The following is a 17,426-nucleotide window of genomic DNA, read 5'->3' as shown; positions in this document are numbered from 1 at the left end:
CAGGTCCCTGGGAGCGCTGGCTGGTCGGATGCCGGGGGTGTCGCAGGGGTCAGCTGCAACCCCGAGCCTTTGCTTCAGTGCCGAACCATGGGGGAGATGTGGGCTCGCGTTGCTGCGGGACAGGGCTGATTATAGATTGGCCCCCTTTGGCTGACATTGCTGTCCGGCTGCTGTTGGAGATCTAGAGGGCTCTGCCAGACACTAGAGCAGCATCGTTAACAGGCCAAGGCAAGGCTGGCTCAGCAAGCATGCGAGGAGCCCCAGGCTGGGCCAGCGTGACTGCCAAGCCAGCTGGCTGCAGCTGAAAACCAGGGAAAATCATCCTTTGCCCCAGCCTACAGTGGTAGGGCCCAGGGGAGGCTGGAGGACTCTGCCCTGTGATGGGTTGAAGGCTCAGAGTTGTTCTTGTCCCTTCTCTGTGCCCCAGCTCCTCACCTGCATCTGCAAAAAAATCCCAAAAACAACACAAAAAAAAAGAGGCTGGAGAAAGTTGGGTATTTTTCCTCTTGTGAGTTCTAGTTTCTCCGTGCACCATCCTCACAGTTTTTCCCTGGGGCTCTGCAAACCTGTTCTTTCCTCTGTCACTTTTTAACGATGCATCAAAGATACCGATGGTTGTCTTCTTCTCCTCCCTTGCTTCCCAGCTTGCACGCTACACCAAGGAGGGATTCCTTCATCTTGGGGCCCTCGGGACCACGACTCTTCTGCCCGATACCCGCTGCCTGGTAGATAATGTGAAAAGCCGCTTCCCTCAGCTCCTCGATTGCGAGAAGGTCAAGAGCAGCCTCCATAAGCGCTGGAATTTCATACAGGTTTGTTGCGAGTATGCCATGGATACTGCTCCCCTGCTTCCCAATCCATGAGTTGAGGCACATCATCTTTGGCATGAGAAGGTGTGGGACGAAGACAGAATGGTCCTGTGCAAGAGCAGGTGCCAGGTCCTCGGGCGGAGGGATGAGGTTAACAGGGATCAGGGGCAAGGACAGTATTTTAGGACAATTCACAGTAGTTTCCCTTTCTGATACCTTCAGGTGTATGTAACCTGCCCAGCTGATGACTTGCAGATTTCTTTTTTTCTTACAGATAATGAATGATGAAAAATACATGAGAACACGGTACTTTTGTCCCAAAGCAGAGCATCAATAATATTCACTCTACAGAAGCATCACACCTTCCTAACGCAGGGGTATAGCCATGCTGTTTAAAGGTTACAGATGTCCTTTGGTTGCTGACATGTTGGGATACATGTTGCCAGTGATAGCGGTTGCTCATTCAATAAACATTGATTGTTTTAGGAATTATTTTATTGTTTGGATTGCATTACCGCCCAGCTAAGCGCTGTGCACTTTCCAGCGATGCACACAAGGACACAGCTGCACTCCCGGGCAGCGCACAGTCTTGGCTAGCTTCACAGGCAACCCCACATCTTTAATTGTTTTTAATATTTTCCCCATATCCTTTAATTTTAGAATGGTGCCATCCTGAACAAAGGAACGGGACGATGCTTGGAAGTGGAGAACAGGGGAATGGCCGGCATTGATCTGATTCTTCGCAGCTGCACAGGACAAAGATGGACAATTAAAAATTTCATCAAGTAAAGGGCAGAAGAGTCAGAGGAGTTTGACTCGAAGCACGGCTGACTTGGACTGATCTGACTGGACTCCTTTGGAAAGGACGAAATATCAAAACAGAGCTTTATTCGTGTTATTAGGAGAGGACAAGGGGGAAAGGGGCATTTGTGTCTTTTTATTTTTATTGTGTATTAGTCTCCCACAGCTGATTCCAACTGTGTGAAATTGGGTCAGAACTGCTATTTTCTTCTGGCAGGCACTCTAAAAGGTACCACTTATTTCTGCTGGAATGACTGTAATAAGCTCATGCAGTCTTGTGAGCATTTTACTGACAGGGAATTGTTGCTTTCCCAGACAACCCCACGCTCTCCCAGAGGGCCGGGTAGGTTTGCGCCGCAATGGGAGTCGAGAGACCCTGGCTATATCTGCCTGGCAAGCATGAAAACTTACATGCTTGTGAGAGGAGAACATTACCGAGCCCCAAATGAGCCGAGTTTGAAAGATGTGGTGTTTTGGTAGGTCCTCCCTCCTCTCCCTTTCTTGCCCCTACATCCAGCAGCCCCTTTCTTGAATCTGGGAGAGGCAAATCTCACCTGCAGTAGCTCCCATGGATCTTTCCAACCCTTAATCACAGGTGCCATCAAGCAAAATTCTGTTGAATAAAACCAGTGATCTCCCATCGTCTCTTCTCCACCGCCCACGCGCTGCGTTGGCCCAGCCAGCCCCGTGCAACACCAGTCCCTCCCACGAAGGCTCCAGACATGTTTTCCTTGGAAAAGACCTGGGATGTCTGCCTGCCTGTTGGGGCACTTGCCTGCCCTTGCAGGTGGCAGGCAGACTGACGCATAGTGCGTAAGGCTTGGGAGATGCCTCCTGCCCCATGGGAGCCTGGGCAGCTGCAGAGCCGCCTTGCCCTCCCGGCAGGGCTCTCAGCCTGGCACTGTCCCTTTGGAGACCCACCTTTACCCTTTTTTTTGCTCTTTTCTTGTTGAAGTGAGGATGGATGCGCTGGTGTGTGCAGCAGGCTGAGAGCAGGCAACATGAGAGAAAGTCCTGCTCGGGCTTCCCTCCCATGGAGGCTGTAGGGTTTGGTTTAAGGCATCCTTGCTCTGAACAAAGACATCAGTAACGGTAGTCTCATAACTTGGTAGCAGTGTTCTCCTCCTGAGGCTCAAGCCCACCTAATCCCACCTGGTCAGTGTGTGACTGTGGTGAAGGTCCACCCCAAACTGCATGTTGCTGCGGACCTTCATGAGCTGTGGTGAATTGAGGAAGGGAGAGGGAGGGCGAGAGAGCCATAAATTCTTGACTTTGCAGTCACTTGAGGCTTGTTAATATGGTGGGGCGAACTCATCTGCTTTTTTGGGCCTGCAGTCATCTTGGCTACCATATCTACCCAGACATCATGGGAGACCATTGGTTTGAGGTCCTGATGTCTGGCTACCTGGAAAAGGGAAACGTGGTCTTGTAAAGTTGCTTTACAACAGATGCTAGACTAATGGGTGGATACAGGCTTTGCTCAGTGGAGAGGAGAAGCCAGCCCATCTCCTGTCCTTCTCTTTCTGGTTGCCCTCTGGCTAGGGTGCACTAAAAATATATTAATATATAAGGCGTATGTGTAAATATGTTTCCCAAAGACGGGATGTGCACAGAGTTGTTTGCTGCAGAGCACTCATGCCTGTCTTCCATTTGCATCAGGATGAAGCTACCTGGATGTTTAATGAGTTCAATTTTCAATGCCATGCAGCAGGTTTATAACTGATGTTTTAGTAATTTATTGAACAGAAGCAGATATATTTCATGGTTCCTTCTACAGCAATGAGCGTCACATAGGACTGATTGTTCATTTAGGCTTGACAAGACTTCCTCATCCATTGGGGTTGTCTCTGCTGTTTTTTTTCCCTTGCTTCCTTAATGAAGTAAAACCTCTTAGCTGTCCTGAATTGCAAAGTAGGGAGTCAATGTAGAATTTTGCTCTCTTAATCGCTGTTGCATCATCTCTTGTGTAATAAATTCTAGCACTTACAAAACCAATATGATCACAATGTCTTTAGATGCATGATATGTTTGCCCTTACATTTGTTGCTGCCTTCTAAGAAAAGCAATTCGTTGATCAAGTGGACTCCAGGAAAGTCTGGGGGATTTGAGACTTCACAGCTAATGGTCAAAACGCTAAAATGCCCTTTAATTGAGGAGTTTGCTGTCATTCATCAGTGGAAGCCACATATTGTTTAGTGTTGGGAAAACCCTGCATGTTTCAGGATAAACAACCAAAAAGCCCTTGGATGTTGCCTGTGCTATAATTCACGGTTCCCAGTTCAGCTCTAGCCCTGCCAGTGCTCAGGGCGCCAGCAGATGGGCTTTGTCAGATTTAATCGTGATGGTATAAGGTGTCGCCGCCCCCAGCCTTCCATCTGCTTCAGCTGCTGGAGGGTTTTTGTCCCTGTCACCGGCAGCAGAAATGAATGTGTGGCTACACCTCAGCTACCGTCATTGGCAGGATGTGCTTCAGCCACCAGACAGGAGGGACTTGCTCTATTTAACACACCGGATTGTCACCCAAAGTCACTCCAGGATGTCTATGCAGCTCCGCTCGGGAGGCAGCAGCCCTTGGCAGAAGCAGGGCGCACCACCGAGCATCTCCAGCTGCCTGGTGGCATTTGTGCTGCCTGTCGGAGGTGATGCACGGGCGCCCGGGAGCTTGCCTGCAGGCGACACAAGGTGACCTGGCGATGAGGATCCTGTTGGTGATGGCCTCTTTGATCCTATAAAATATTAAGGTTCAGAGATGCCTTGCCTTCGTGCTCCGTAAGGGAAACAAATGGCCATGTATCCAAAAGGAAGGGGACAGTGGAAATGAACGCTTTGCTCCAGGAGCCTCAGGTGGGGCAGAAACCCCGCTGAGGTGGTTTGCCCATTCTCACAGGTATACATCGAGTGCTTTCAAATGACTGAACAGAAGCAGCATGAGTAAAATCAGGATTAAAAGTGAGAATTTAATCTGCTGTGTCCATGTAACTGAATTTCTGTTCTGACATTGGTTTGTGACATGCAGAGATGATTGCCGAGGCGATGAACCGAGGTCTGCACCCTCCTAAACCGTAGAAATCTGTCTTAGAAATCTGGATCTAAATGTTGCATCTTGCGCTTATCTCTAATAATATGTTAATTGCTTTAAAAAGTGGTATCGAAGTGGTTCTTATTAAATATATGATTTGAGCCTTGCCTCTTGAGTGATTTTAAAAAGATTCACTGATGATGAGATACGGAGGCAGTCATTCTTCTCTGTTACTTATTTAATAGAAAAGTGCTGCCGTTTTAATGGAACTTCCATTTTAAAAAGAAATGGAAATGAAGGAGAAATCAAGAGAGATGGCCGATGCAGATTAACCTCCCATTTCATCCATCCCTGCCAGCTGCTGCTCACCAAGATAATGCAGTTACATTCAAGAAGCTGAAAAGAGACGTTACTTGGTAAAAAAACCTCGCTTGCAAGCGCCTTCCTGTGCTCGGGCTGGGTGTCTCTACATGTAACCCGCAGGTCGGGACACCCCGTAGACCCACTTTCTTAACATCCATATGCTCCTAAAATCCAGATTGCCTGGGGGTGCCATGTGCCCGTAGGGACAGCAAGGGATGGGTAGGTGCATTCCGGTGCAGGAGGGAGGTGTATCGGTGGGCGCACCGTGTAACAGGGGCGCCCTTGCAGCCCCCCCGGTGGGAGCAGCAGCTCTCCCACCCAAGCGGAGGATGCAGCAGTCTGTTGGTATCAGACCAGGTAAGTGCAGCGTCCAGCCTTGGGCCTGTTGGGGCAGAGTGTGGGAGATGGAGCTCCGTGGCGGAGCGTCCCGTTTGCAGCTGGAGCTCTCATGGAGGATGTTACGAGATGAGACCTGTGCTGTTAGGGCGTGTGTTGTCCACGCTCCAGACTCTCTGGGGGAATGTCCAGGTTAGAAACCAGTACGATCTGATGTGCTTTATGGCTGATGGAAGTCAGCAGGGAGCTCTTACTCTTCCAATGCCCTTAACAGGACCTTTCTGCTGCCCAGGGCAGAGAGCCAAACTTTCAGAAAGTTCCTTCTAAGCCCTCAAACAAATTAAACTGCTGTTATTTCCAAATCAGAAGTTTAACTCGTGGACTCCCAATAGAAAAGCCTCTCTGCTTGATCACTGGAATTTGGGCACTCATCCACTGCTAATAGATACAGATTTAAGCACTCCTCTATGCAGTGTGAAATTAGGCATTTGAAATCTCTGCAGCTCATCTTTGCAGATGAGAAAGCCATCTTGCATTGGGTTGGGGAGTAGGAAAAGCATCTATGACCATTAGGCATCTCAACTGGATTTCCAAGGACATTGGGATGAAGTATTAAGGGCCCTTTGCTGTCACTGCTGATCCAAAGTGATCTGTAGATGGTCCTTTAAACATCAGGAAAACTTTGTGCCATCTTCAGGGACGTGAGCCCTTCCAGCCCCACCAGCCTAGTGCCAGCAAGGTGAGGGGCTGAGCTCTTCTGCATTTTCATGAAAAACTAAGATCTTCTAGGTGGGCTGAGCCTGTGTGTTGGGAGGAGGAGGTTCCTGGAATCGCTGATCTTATAAATCAAAAAATTCTCCAATTATCAATGGCTTTAATTCTTAGTACAGGCAGGAGCCACGCAACACACTGAATCCAGTGAAGTTACTCAGCTTATCCAGGTTTTTGGCTAAGCCGGCACTGGTGGGACTGGGATCTCAGCTGCGCCTTTTGCTCAGGAGCAAAGTGACAGCATCCTTCCAGCAACACATTCAAATAAAGTCACACAGCAGAAACAACAAGCTGGAAATCCCAGCTCAGTGGTCTCCAGTTATCCAGGCTATCTCGTCAAGAGCAAGTGGGTGAAGTGTCGCATTGCACGAGGGTTACTGTGATAGATACCTGCCAATGTCTCATCTGTGGCTCCTCACCCTGGGGAGGTCTCACTTGTGGGCTGAGGTAGGAATTTATAGCAGAAAAAAAAAAAAAAAAAAAAAAAAGAAAAAGGGTTGGTTCCTGTTGACAGGACTGCTAGCTTGGGTTCCTCATGCAAGCCCCAGCTGAAAATTTGGCCCAGGCACTGGAGCTGAGGTCCCTACACGGTGGTTGTGCTCAAGGCAGTGCTAGTTACTGGGAAAATAATAACCGAGGCATTAGCTGCAGGGTCTCCTAAACTGCTAAGTATTTATTTTGAAGGCATGCAGGAATCACTACCTAGAACAGCCATCCCGATCCTCTGTGTCAAGTGGTGTTCCTCTGACAGAAGCAAAGTAACAAGAAGAAAGATTGTGTAACCCGGAGAGCTCTTTCCAGAGGAGTTTCTTATTTTATTCCCATCTGGTGGCTCTGAGATGTGATGGGTAATAGCTCTCCAAATGTCTTTCCTGGCTATTGTAATTCTAGGTTTTATTGTTATAGGCAAGTATTTCATAGTTAGGCAAGAACCCGTGCAGGAGCTAATTTCTTATTGTGCTTTTCCGAAATTACAGCCAGGAGGAAAATAACAGCAGCGAGGGGACAAGGTGATTTGCTGTGCTGAGATGCAGAATTGGCACCCAGCACTAAACCGGTAACAACTTCTGGCGTTTTGAGAGCAGAACAGCTACTGCGAGGATCCTTTTAGCCTCGCAATCCCCCCCTGAGGGGGCTGGGTTATTTCCCGCAGTGCTCCTCACACTGAAAATGTGCTCGAAGCCTCATCTGGGGAAAAACAGCCCAGCGAGCAGCCCGGCGTGGTGGATGGAGCAGGGCTCCCACGCTGGTCATGGGCATGTGCAGGAGCTTCCCGAGGCTGCAGAGACGCTGAGCTGAGGAGGGTTTGGTGGTTTGATAGTGGCTGGCTGCTGGGTGCCCACCCAGCTGCTCTCTCACCCGCCCTCCGCGGCACGGCGGGGGTGAAAATAAGATGACAAAGCTCATGGGTAAAGGGAAGGGCAGGGAGGTCACTCGCCAATTACCGTCATGGGTGAACAGACTTGACTTGGGGAAAAATAATTTCATTTATTGCAATTGAAAATGGAGTGGGATGGTGAGAAACAGGACTAAAACCACCTTCTCCTCAACAGCCCTGTTTTTCCCAGGCTCAGCTTCACCCGGTCATTCAACCTCCTCCCCATCCCTGGCGGTGCAGGTGGGTGGGGGAGGGGGGTTGCTGTCAGTCCCTAACACTCTGTCTGTGTTGATCCTTCCTCGCACTTTTCCCCTGTCCCTCCCATGGGATAAAGCTCTTTATGAACTGCTCCAGTGTGGATCCCCCATGGGCCACAGTTCCTGCAAGAAAACCTGCCCCAGCGTGGGGCACAGCCTCCGTGGGGCACCCCCTGCCCGGGGAGGGGGTCTGCTCCCCCGGGGGAGCCATGGGCTGGGGGCACAGCCTGCCTGGCCGGGGGCTGCCGGGGAATGTCTGCTCTGGAGCCTGGAGCCCCCTGGCCCCCTGGCCCCCTGCCCTGGGTGGGGGGCTGCAGAGCTGTGCTCTCCCACATTTTTCTCTCACAGCTGCTTTTACCCTTTCTGCAGCACGTCATCCCGGAGGTGCCACCAGCTTCGCTGTGGACCCAGCGGTGGCCGCAGCAGGTCTGGCCTGGGGCCAGCTGGGCCCCGCTTGCCTGGCTGGGCCCTCCGCAGCTCCTGGGGCAAGCAGGGGGCAAGACAGCCCCGGTGTGGGATGGAGGGGGGAATTACCACGGGGAGGAGGGCTGCCCCTTGCCACTGGGGTCTGCGACACCTCGGAGCATCTGGGGAGCTGCTGGACTTCTGGAGGGGCTTCTCTGGGCAGAGGTGGCTGCAGGCCAGGGATGGGACCAACCCTTCCAGCCCTGGCCGTGGGATCTGCCATCACCCGCTCCCTTGCCCACCCTCGGCAGCCCCTCCTTGCCCCACAGGACGGGGACAGCATGGCACAGGCAGGACAGGGACAGCATGGCACAGGCAGGATGGGGACAGCATGGCACAGGCGGGAGGAGGACAGCATGGCACAGGCTGTGTCTGCCCCAGCACTGACCTCCCTCGCTGCCCCCACGCTCTTCTTTGCACCTCAACTCCGGTGTCATCTCACCCGTACCTTTACTGCCTTCATATTTTCCACTTTGATGCTATTTTTATTCCACTTTCCTTTTGTCTTTAGTGCTGTCTTGGCTTACTCTTTGTGTCTGGGGCTGCCTTACATTCCCCTCTTTGTTCCCTGTGTGAGTTTGCTCCATCTCTGTCCCCTCTTGTTCCTTTATTCACCCTGTGTTTTCTTTTGTTTGCTCTCTCTTCCCCTTACTATTTCTTTTGATTAATTATTTCCACTTCTGACTTTTTTCAGTCTTTCTTACTTTTTCCTGTTTCAGCTCTCTCCTTTTTTCCTCTTGCTTTGTTTTCTCTGTATTCTTGTTTTCTCTCCTAGTTGTTTTGTTCTTTGTACACCATCGTTTTGCTGTTTAGATTCCCCATCTACCACTTTCCTTTCTGAGTTTCCATTTTGACTTGGAAACCAGCCTGTGTTTCTTTAAATTTTAATCATAGTGCCTATAATCCAAATCCTTTTTTTTAAATTCTTTTTACTGCTGATAAATAGACATCAGCACAGCTTGTTACAGCAGCTGGTCCCCATCCTGCCTATGCCAGTGCTGCAGGGCTTTGACACAGGCTGGGTGGTGGCAGTCGCATGGCCAAAGCCATGGTATTTCCAGACTCCGAGACCTCCCCGCCATGAAAAGGTGGAGGCAACAGGTAGACCCTGGCAGCAGAAAGCCCTGGTGTTTGGGGACACATCTCTCCGAGGTGGTGGAGTGAGCCTGTGGTCCTTCCTTTGGAGGGTCCAGGTCACTCATGCAGAGGGAGTGGTAGAAGGATTAAGGGTGGATGGGAGGATGTGGGTCTCAGAAACCTGGGTTTGCTGTAAACTGAGTTTGTCTTTTTTTTTGTAGTAAGGAAAAACCCTCAAAATACTTTACTAGTCTTTACGCTACCCTAGCTGAGCTTGAATGAGAGCAGAAGAAATGCCCCAAGCCTCCTCTGCAGCTGTACCTGTAGTGGGGTCGGTGGTGGGACCATAAGCACATGGCACTTCAAGGGGGGAAACCGGGATCTGCAGGGAAGGAAGGGAGCAATCAGGAGAGGGGGAAGAGGTAAGGGCCAGGTTCAGTGAGACGAGCAACGGGGCAGTGGGCAGATACCTGGGCTGCTCCACAGGATGGGTCTGCCCTTGACCATGAGGAAGGTGCCCGACTCGGCATGGGGGGGGGCCCAGGAAGGGTCAGCCCTGGCATGCCCAGCACCGGTGGGTGGGTCACCCCAGCCCCAGCTTGTGAGGCTGGTCTGGAAGGTGCCGAGCAGCTTCCCTGGCCCCCCAGGGTAGCTGTACCCTGGCCCCTTCCTAGCAGAAGTTCATCCCATCTGGTCCTGAACTGCAACTGATGGTTCATCAGCACTTCCTCAGGCATCACTGTCCTCGCTGTCAGAAACATTTTTCACGTCTAGGCTGAATTTTCCTGCTTGAATGGCAAGCCTGAGCACTTCTGCCTTCCCCAGCCCTAACAGGGATGGTGGATGGATTTTTCCCTTCTACTCCTGTTGCCTGTGTCATGTTTCTTCTAGTCCAGAAAAGCGCCAGCTGCGGCTCTTTCATGCTTCCTAGCCCAAAAGCGGCAGCTCCCTCTTGCTTATCCAGGACCACTGGAGTCAGGAATCTCTCCATGTCTGGTGCAGAGGGGCTTCACATATCCCAAATCCTGAGTGGGAAGTGACAGCAAGGGACCATCCAGCTGCTGAGTGCATGGCCCACTGGCCTGGGACTGCCAGGTGAAAGCTTGGCCACAGTATAAATCATAAACCCAATTAATTATAAGCAATCTATAGAGCAAGGTCATGGCCTCACATTTACTTTCCCACTAGGATAATTTAGTTGACCTCCTCTGTTTAAGTGTAACAGCTCCTGCTGAGCTGCTTTGTTGCAGTTGATAGCAAGATAATTATAATCCCATCAGTGGTTAAACTGTTTCAATAGGCAAAAGACACACTCTTCAGGCCTTTGATGGATATCTAACTGCTCCCAGAGATTTGATATTAATCAACTGCTATCTCTCCACTGCTGAGAGGCAAGTGATCGCTGACAATAGCAGGCAAGGGAAAACATGATTTTTCTGAGATGCACATTTTAAAAAAATAATGCTTTGCAAGGAGTGTGCTTGCGGGCTGAATGCTGGAGCTGGCTGTTAACCGTTCCTGCTTGCTTCGCTACAGAAGCGGCCTCAGAGCTTGAAATGCAGCTAGAAATCTTGCTCCCAGCGCTTGACGATCCCGGTTAGCACCAATTTCCTTTTACTGCAGGTGAAGGGATGTGAGCAGGAGCGTCTGTCCGTTGCAGTCAGAGGAGGGGCACCTTGTCATTAGTCTTGCATGAGTTATTTAATGGTTGGAGTTGCAAAATGAGGAGTGAAAAATGCCGGTTAAAATGTTACTTAATATTTGATTACACAGAAAATGAAGGCACTGTTGTATTTGGATCCTTCCTGGAAAAAGGTGGCAAGTAAAATGTATTTATTACTCAAGCCTTTGAACCGGAGTCCTTAAAACCTTAAATCACACAGGCTGCTTTTCATGTTTTAATGAATGATTTTCCTGATTTCCCCCATACTGCAAATTTGTGTGTGAAATTAGGAAATGTAACAAGCTCATCCATTTCTCTGCAATTTTGCTATTAAACTGCAATGAGACAGAGAATCCAGTCAATAATGCTAATACTGTTCTTTGCAAGCAGGCGGCTGTGCTGAGGGCCTTTGAGCACACAACTCTTCCCACTCCCATCCTGCGGAGCAGGGACATGGGTTTTCCCTAAATACTTGGGATCTTAACCTATGTAATTGCATCCTATAATATGTCTCATTAAAAGGCTGGACCCCTCTGAGACACTGAATAGCTAAACAGTGCAGAAAAAGTATAATTGTTTTCCAAGGAGGGTTTTATTTTTTGCATTTTTAATCTGGTTAGGAGTGCCCGCAGTTCTGTTGGTTTTTACTTTAATTATTGTTATTTGTGTGTAAACATACAGAACCGTTGTTGTAACCATTGGCCTGGAAAACTACCTAGGAGTAGTGCTCCTCTCTGCAGTGTTTAACATTTCATGACTGTTATTTTTCAGCTTTGCTGTGTGCAACATATTCCAGCCCTTTATTACGAGGGACCCCACATACCCCAAATAACATGGTGTCCCCATGCTAGGAGCTGTGCAGAGCATGGTGAAGGAGATGGCTGACATGCCTGAGACGAAGGATGGAGACTGTAGAGGAATGAAGCTAGGTTAATTAGCACTGATAATATACAGCTGTGGGCTGGCTGCAGGCGCGGCGGGTTGGCCGATGTAGATAAGGTGTGGGTGTGGCTGGTTAAGTGAAGTGGTTGAGAGTCAATGAAGGGAGAGCAGCGGAGGAAGAAAAGGTGAGAGAGGAAGAAGCAGAGGGAGGAAGAAGTAAGAGAAGAAGTAAGAGAAGAAGTAAGAGAAGAAGTAAGAGAAGAGAGTGCCTGCCCTGGATGAGGTGAGGAGAAGGCAGCAGCAGAGGGACTGTGTGAAGTGTGCTGGTATGAGATGGTAAAAGCCCTTGTTGCAGCTTGATGGTTTTGAGAGTGCTGTGATAGGAGACAAGGAAGAGTATTTGGGCATGGTCTTAGTGCAGGTGGGGCTGTTGCTGCTCTGAGGCCAGGGAGGTGGCTGCAGGTGATGCCCCTGCCTGTGCCCCTGCCTGTGCCCCTGCCTGTGCCCCTGCCTGTGCCCCTGCCTGTGCCCCTGCCTGTGCCCCTGCCTGTCTTGGGGGCCAGTGTCCACCCTGAGAGCCAGAGATGAGGCACGGTGCTTTATTTATTGCTAGATCTGGGGTTCTCTCTCTTGCTCAGCCGTCTCCTTGAGCCAGAGGGCTCTCTGAATATCACAGAAACAATGGCGCAAGGTCCTTCATGTTTCGGCTACAGCCTTTATTTGCGTCCGCCTCTCATGCTGGCCAGCAGTGTGCGGTTCTGTTGTCCCCTGGCCTTTCTGGAAAGGCGCTACCTGTCCCCTTTGCAGCCAGGCTCAGGTGGGACTGGTCAATGCCCAGCCTCTTGTGTGCTCCTGCAGCTGCCTCGTAGCTGCTCCCAGGCGGCCCTGGGAAGGTGCTGGTGCTCCTTGGCCATGGGGCCGGTGCCACCCAAGTGGTGCCCCATGTCCCAGGGCAGAGCACTCTGCCCTCTCCTGCCTGCTCACATCCCTGTTGCAGGGAGACATGCTGCAGTGCATGCATATATATAAAAAAAGTAAATTTAAAATAATAATTCCCTCAGGCGAGCTGGAAATCTAAGTGTAAGAGTACCTCAAGAGTGCCCTGGTGGGGTAAGGACAATGGGGGTCCTTGCTGGGGAGCCGCGTCCCTGGCGGGTGCCGTATCACCAGCCGGAGTGGTGGCAGCGGCTGCTCGCAGGCAGCGTGGGGTGGCCCGTGGTGGGGTGCTGACCCGCCCCGTGCCCTGCGTGTGGTGTGAGACCTCGGGGGGAGAAGGCAAGTCACGTAAGGGCAACACCAGCAGGTGCGATGGGTTTGGTACCCTGGCTGGGGGGCGCGGGAGGTGTCCGGCGGGTACCCCCATGCGGGCCGGCGGGGTGAACCTCTCCGGCGGTGTCTGAACCCCCGCAGGGGAGGTAAAGCTGTGGGTCGGTGGTTTGAACCCAGGCTCTCCTGCTGCCTTTAAAGTCCGCCCCCCGGCAGCCCTGCGTGGGCACCGTCCTGCCACAGACCAGCCGCACGGAGAGGAAAGCTGCTCCCCCAGTGCCACCTTGTGCCCGAAAGCCAAACAGCCCGGCGGTTCCGCAGGGCTAAAAAGCACAGGGGGATGCCAAGGCTGTGGGCAGCCCGGGACCTGCCTTATGGGCCAGCAAACCCCCAACGGGGGAAAAAAAGGGCTTTGAGGTGATGCTGTGAGTGGCTCCTCCCCGAGAGTGGTACCCTGGTGACAACGTGATGTGAAGCTTCTACCAGGAAAGCTGAGCCTTGCCTTACCAAAAGGTGTACTTAGAAATGGTTTATTCGCACAGCTGGAGAGGGGCGCATAGGCAGGGGGCTCTGTGCAGCCAGCACCCTCAGGGTGCTCGGTAAAGGTGGCAATTAATAGGAACGTGACTCTTAAGCTCAAGGCACCTCGTGTGCCTGTGTGTTGGAAAGGGGCTGCCCTTGCTAGTGAGGCTGCTCACAGAGATGCTCTCCTGGTGTCGGCCACACATCCCTTGTTTGCTGTATACAGAAGCCAGATGCTGAGCCCAGGACAGTGTCAGGGGGCACAGGACACTGTCCAGTATCCTCTGTGTGTGTCTGCGTGTCTTTTTAATGCTGATCCTTAACTAAAGCAAATGCCCTGACCATCAGTCTATCAAAGTAGGGAATTACACATTCAGGCAGGGAGGAAAGCTTGACCTCTTGAAAAGATGCCTGGTAGAAGGTGCGGGAGGGGGAGAGCAACGGAGCTGTGTTGCCTTAGCATGGCCAGGTGCCAAGGTTGGAAGTGTCTGCTGAAAACATGTTGCTGCAGGGTTGCACCTCACCTTCAAGCTCAGCTCTGCCCACATCTCTCCTTGACCGGGAAAACTGCAGGCACCTCAGCCTCATGCAGCCACCTGCCCACTCCCCACCAGTGGCTGGGTCCCCTCCCAGCCTCTTGCTCACCCCCAGCCCTCTCAGGAGGGCAGTGTGGGAGGCAGAGATGTCCCTGATGCTGTCCAAGCAGACAGAAAAAGCAGCAAGGTGTTATCACCACTGGGAACTGCAGGGTCTGGAAAAGCCTAAGACTTTTCCCACACAGAAATCATGCAAGCTTAATAAACCTCTAGCCAAACTACTTGGCAAACCTTCAAGGGCAATGTCAGAGCTATTAGAGGCATCTCTACAAATCAGAAGTGACAGGATGGACTTCAAAAAAGCAGGGAAAAGAAAACAAAGGAAAGGAAACAAGGAGAAAAGTTAAGAATTATAAATCTGACCTTTGAGCAACAGCATCTGGGGCAAAAGGCCTGGATTCCACAAATTATCCATCTCTAAACACCTAGAAGAACAGATCATATCATATGGCATTAGCATAAATCATCGCAAAAGATAGATTTCCTCTGCTGACACAGCAGTGGGCTTGTGCCAGTTCCCTGTTCACTGCGGGGGGGGGACACGGGACGGGGGGGACGACAGGCTGAAGGATGGGGTATCCTGCGGTGGGCTCGGCTCTGCAAGGAAAGCCTGGTTCCCTGGGAGCAGAGTGGTCCCAAAGCACTCCTGGCGGAGGCACTGCTAGTAATCAATGGCAGGTTAATTATTCAGGCACTTGGAGACAAGCGAGAGATGGATAGTGGAGCTATTGCTGGCTAGTGGTGTGCAATCGTAGCTTCAGGTTGAAAGGCTTTGGCATGGCAGGGAGGGTCCTCCAGCGGCTTAGAGGAGGGAGAGGGACTTGCAGGGGCTGGTGCAGCGGGGGCTTTGCTTCAGCAGCGCTGCCCTGTGCTCCTGCGCTGGGACCTCACTGGCGTGAGCCACTGGTGACCATGTGGGCTGCCACAGGAGCACGGGCTGTGGGACAGCCAACCTAAGCACGGCCCCAGCTTTTTGATATGCTGCAGAGGAACATCCATGGAGGAAAATAGCTTTTGAAAATTACACCGTGTTTTTTTTCAGAGTAAGAACAAAGCCCTTGTAGACAAGCAAGCCAACTGTCTTCTCCACAGGCTTCCCAGCTCCGTTCGCCTTTGGGTGGGTCTTCATGGGCTCCTTCCCGAGTGTATCTCATATAGAGCAAGGCTGAGTGGGGGGTGATGGATGACGCTGACACCCATCCTGAGCATCTGCATGCTGTAGTGTGACTTTTCAAGCAGAGCTGATCTTGCCACCTGACTGGAGAGGACATCAAAGATCTTCAAAGAGACTAAATCACCCATTGTTCCTTAGCAACCCACCGGCATTTTGCAGAGGAACAATCTCGGTTGAGGTATTTTGGCTTTCTCTTCTTCCATTTCCCTGCCCTTCGGCCAGCGTAGTCTTAAAACAATTAATCCAATTCTGAGATCCACAAGTCGGCATAGCAGCATTCCCCTTACCTCCTGGTGGTGAGCTCAGCAACCTGCCTTGTTTGAGGCCTCAGTCCTGCTCTTATCCCCAACACAACGTTTACCTTCAGCCCAAAGCGCTGAGCTGCGGGAGGGTGGCCGATCGTGCATGCTGGGACCTTCCTCTGCACATCGAGCCACTCTGCTCTTCCTCATCTGAATTTTTTCTTACTGAAAAAAGCCTCAAATTAAGCAGCCAGCCACGGCCGGGTGGAGGGCTGAAACGCCAGCAGGAGCATGGTGAAGCCCGACCGCATGAACGCCAGCGGGGATCGCTGCTGCGGGCAGGGTCCTGCGGGGAAGTGGCCGCTGAGCCCAGCTCCAGAGCCCAGTTCCCAGGGGCTTCATGGGGACCTCCAAGGATGGAGGCAACTGCCCGGGCATCACTGCAGCCCCCTGGTTTCAGGGTTGTGGTGTTTGTGGGGTAAACCCAGGAACCATTATTCCCTGTATCTCTGTAAAGGCTGCAGGGACCTTACCTGGGCACAGCCTATGTTTGCAGCCTTTCCGGGGGGGGAGGGCGCGGGCTGCGGGCTCTTCTCTGGGAGCAGCCGGTCGCCTCCTTTTTCTGTTTCTAAAGTTTCTTTAAGGAATCCGCGCAGCCTGCCAGCCTAGGCAGTTCAGTCCACTTCGGAGATAAACACATTTGTACTTTCCACCACAAGAGGTCCCCAGGATCCTAACGCAAAACAAACAAACAAACAAAAACCCAAACCACAAACAACAACAACAACAAAGCACACTCATCTGGGAGCGAGGCTTGGAAGCACTGGTGCTAAACCAGTGGTGGGGAGGAAAGATTGTTCCTTCTCCCAGTCATGATGCTTCCAGCACATCTCTTGCTGTCTGGGTTTGGATCCTTGGGGTGAGATTTCAAACTTTCTTAGGTGGGGGAGCTGGTGGGCGAGCCAAGGGACTCCCAGCGTGGGCTGGGAGCTTCTGCTCGAAGGGGAGAGCTGAACTAGGGGAAAACGAAGTTTTTCAGCAGTGGAACGCACCGAGGCAATGCATTGGAGGGGCTGGCAGCTGGGACAAGGTTGTTGTCTCCTCAGCAGTCGTGGCGTCTTCAGCGGCTGTGATCAAGTGTCCAGCCTTTCTCCCCTTCCCCAGCTAAGGGGAGCTTGCTCTGATCCTGCAGCCCTGTTATGAGGCTAAATACACCTCTGTTAACTTCCACTGCAGTGTTTTCACAGGGAGTGAAATGAAGACTGGTGTTAACTGAGGAACCGCAACCCGCGATGCTTTGGGGCTTCATGAGTAGTACAGGTTTGCCCCTCTTCCTCCCTCCATGCCTTGCAGTAAAACAAAGCTCTGTTTAAGAATATTTCAGTGCAGAAATGAATAGGGGTCAACTACAGGACTGTTAAGGTGACAACAGAAGTTGTTACTGGAGAAGATTTAGGGCCAAAACGGGCTACCAGGTAGACAGCAGCCCATGCCCTTTCACACAGGCTGCCAGAGAGCCCCCATGCCCTTCCATCATGCTTTCCTTTTCCCCACATATGGCCTGGAAGTGGGCAGCAGAAATGGAGTTGGTACTTTGCCATGCACTTTGGACATTTGGTTTGAAGGCAGATAAATGCCTCATGCAATTTAATGTTGCAAACGATGGGAGGCTGGAGACCACAGAAAGGCCGGATAAAGCAACAGGAAGCCCAGTTTCAGACGACAGTGTTAAATGAGCAGCAGCAGGAAAAGGTAGGCAAGGGCAGTGGGATTATTGCGGTGGCTGCGCCTTTGGAGTCCCCTCC

The 17,426-nt window shown here is 51.5% G+C and overlaps 1 protein-coding gene across 1 annotated transcript in view; it reads left to right on the top strand.

The window, feature by feature from the left end:
• Window positions 1-3,603, top strand: part of GALNT17 (polypeptide N-acetylgalactosaminyltransferase 17) — a 212,449-nt gene extending 208,846 nt beyond the window's left edge. Inside the window, exons 10-11 of the mRNA XM_040613286.1 lie at window positions 645-812; window positions 1,470-3,603. Coding sequence (XP_040469220.1) covers window positions 645-812; window positions 1,470-1,598 — 297 coding nt within the window. The 3' untranslated portion in view covers window positions 1,599-3,603. The remainder of the gene's footprint in view (window positions 1-644; window positions 813-1,469) is intronic.
• Window positions 3,604-17,426: the final 13,823 nt, after the last annotated feature.

This window comes from Falco naumanni, chromosome 1 (genome assembly GCF_017639655.2).
Source record: "Falco naumanni isolate bFalNau1 chromosome 1, bFalNau1.pat, whole genome shotgun sequence".
Taxonomy (NCBI): Eukaryota; Metazoa; Chordata; class Aves; order Falconiformes; family Falconidae; genus Falco; species Falco naumanni.
Note: the sequence above shows the minus strand (reverse complement) of the source record. Positions and strands in the feature narration are given on the sequence as shown.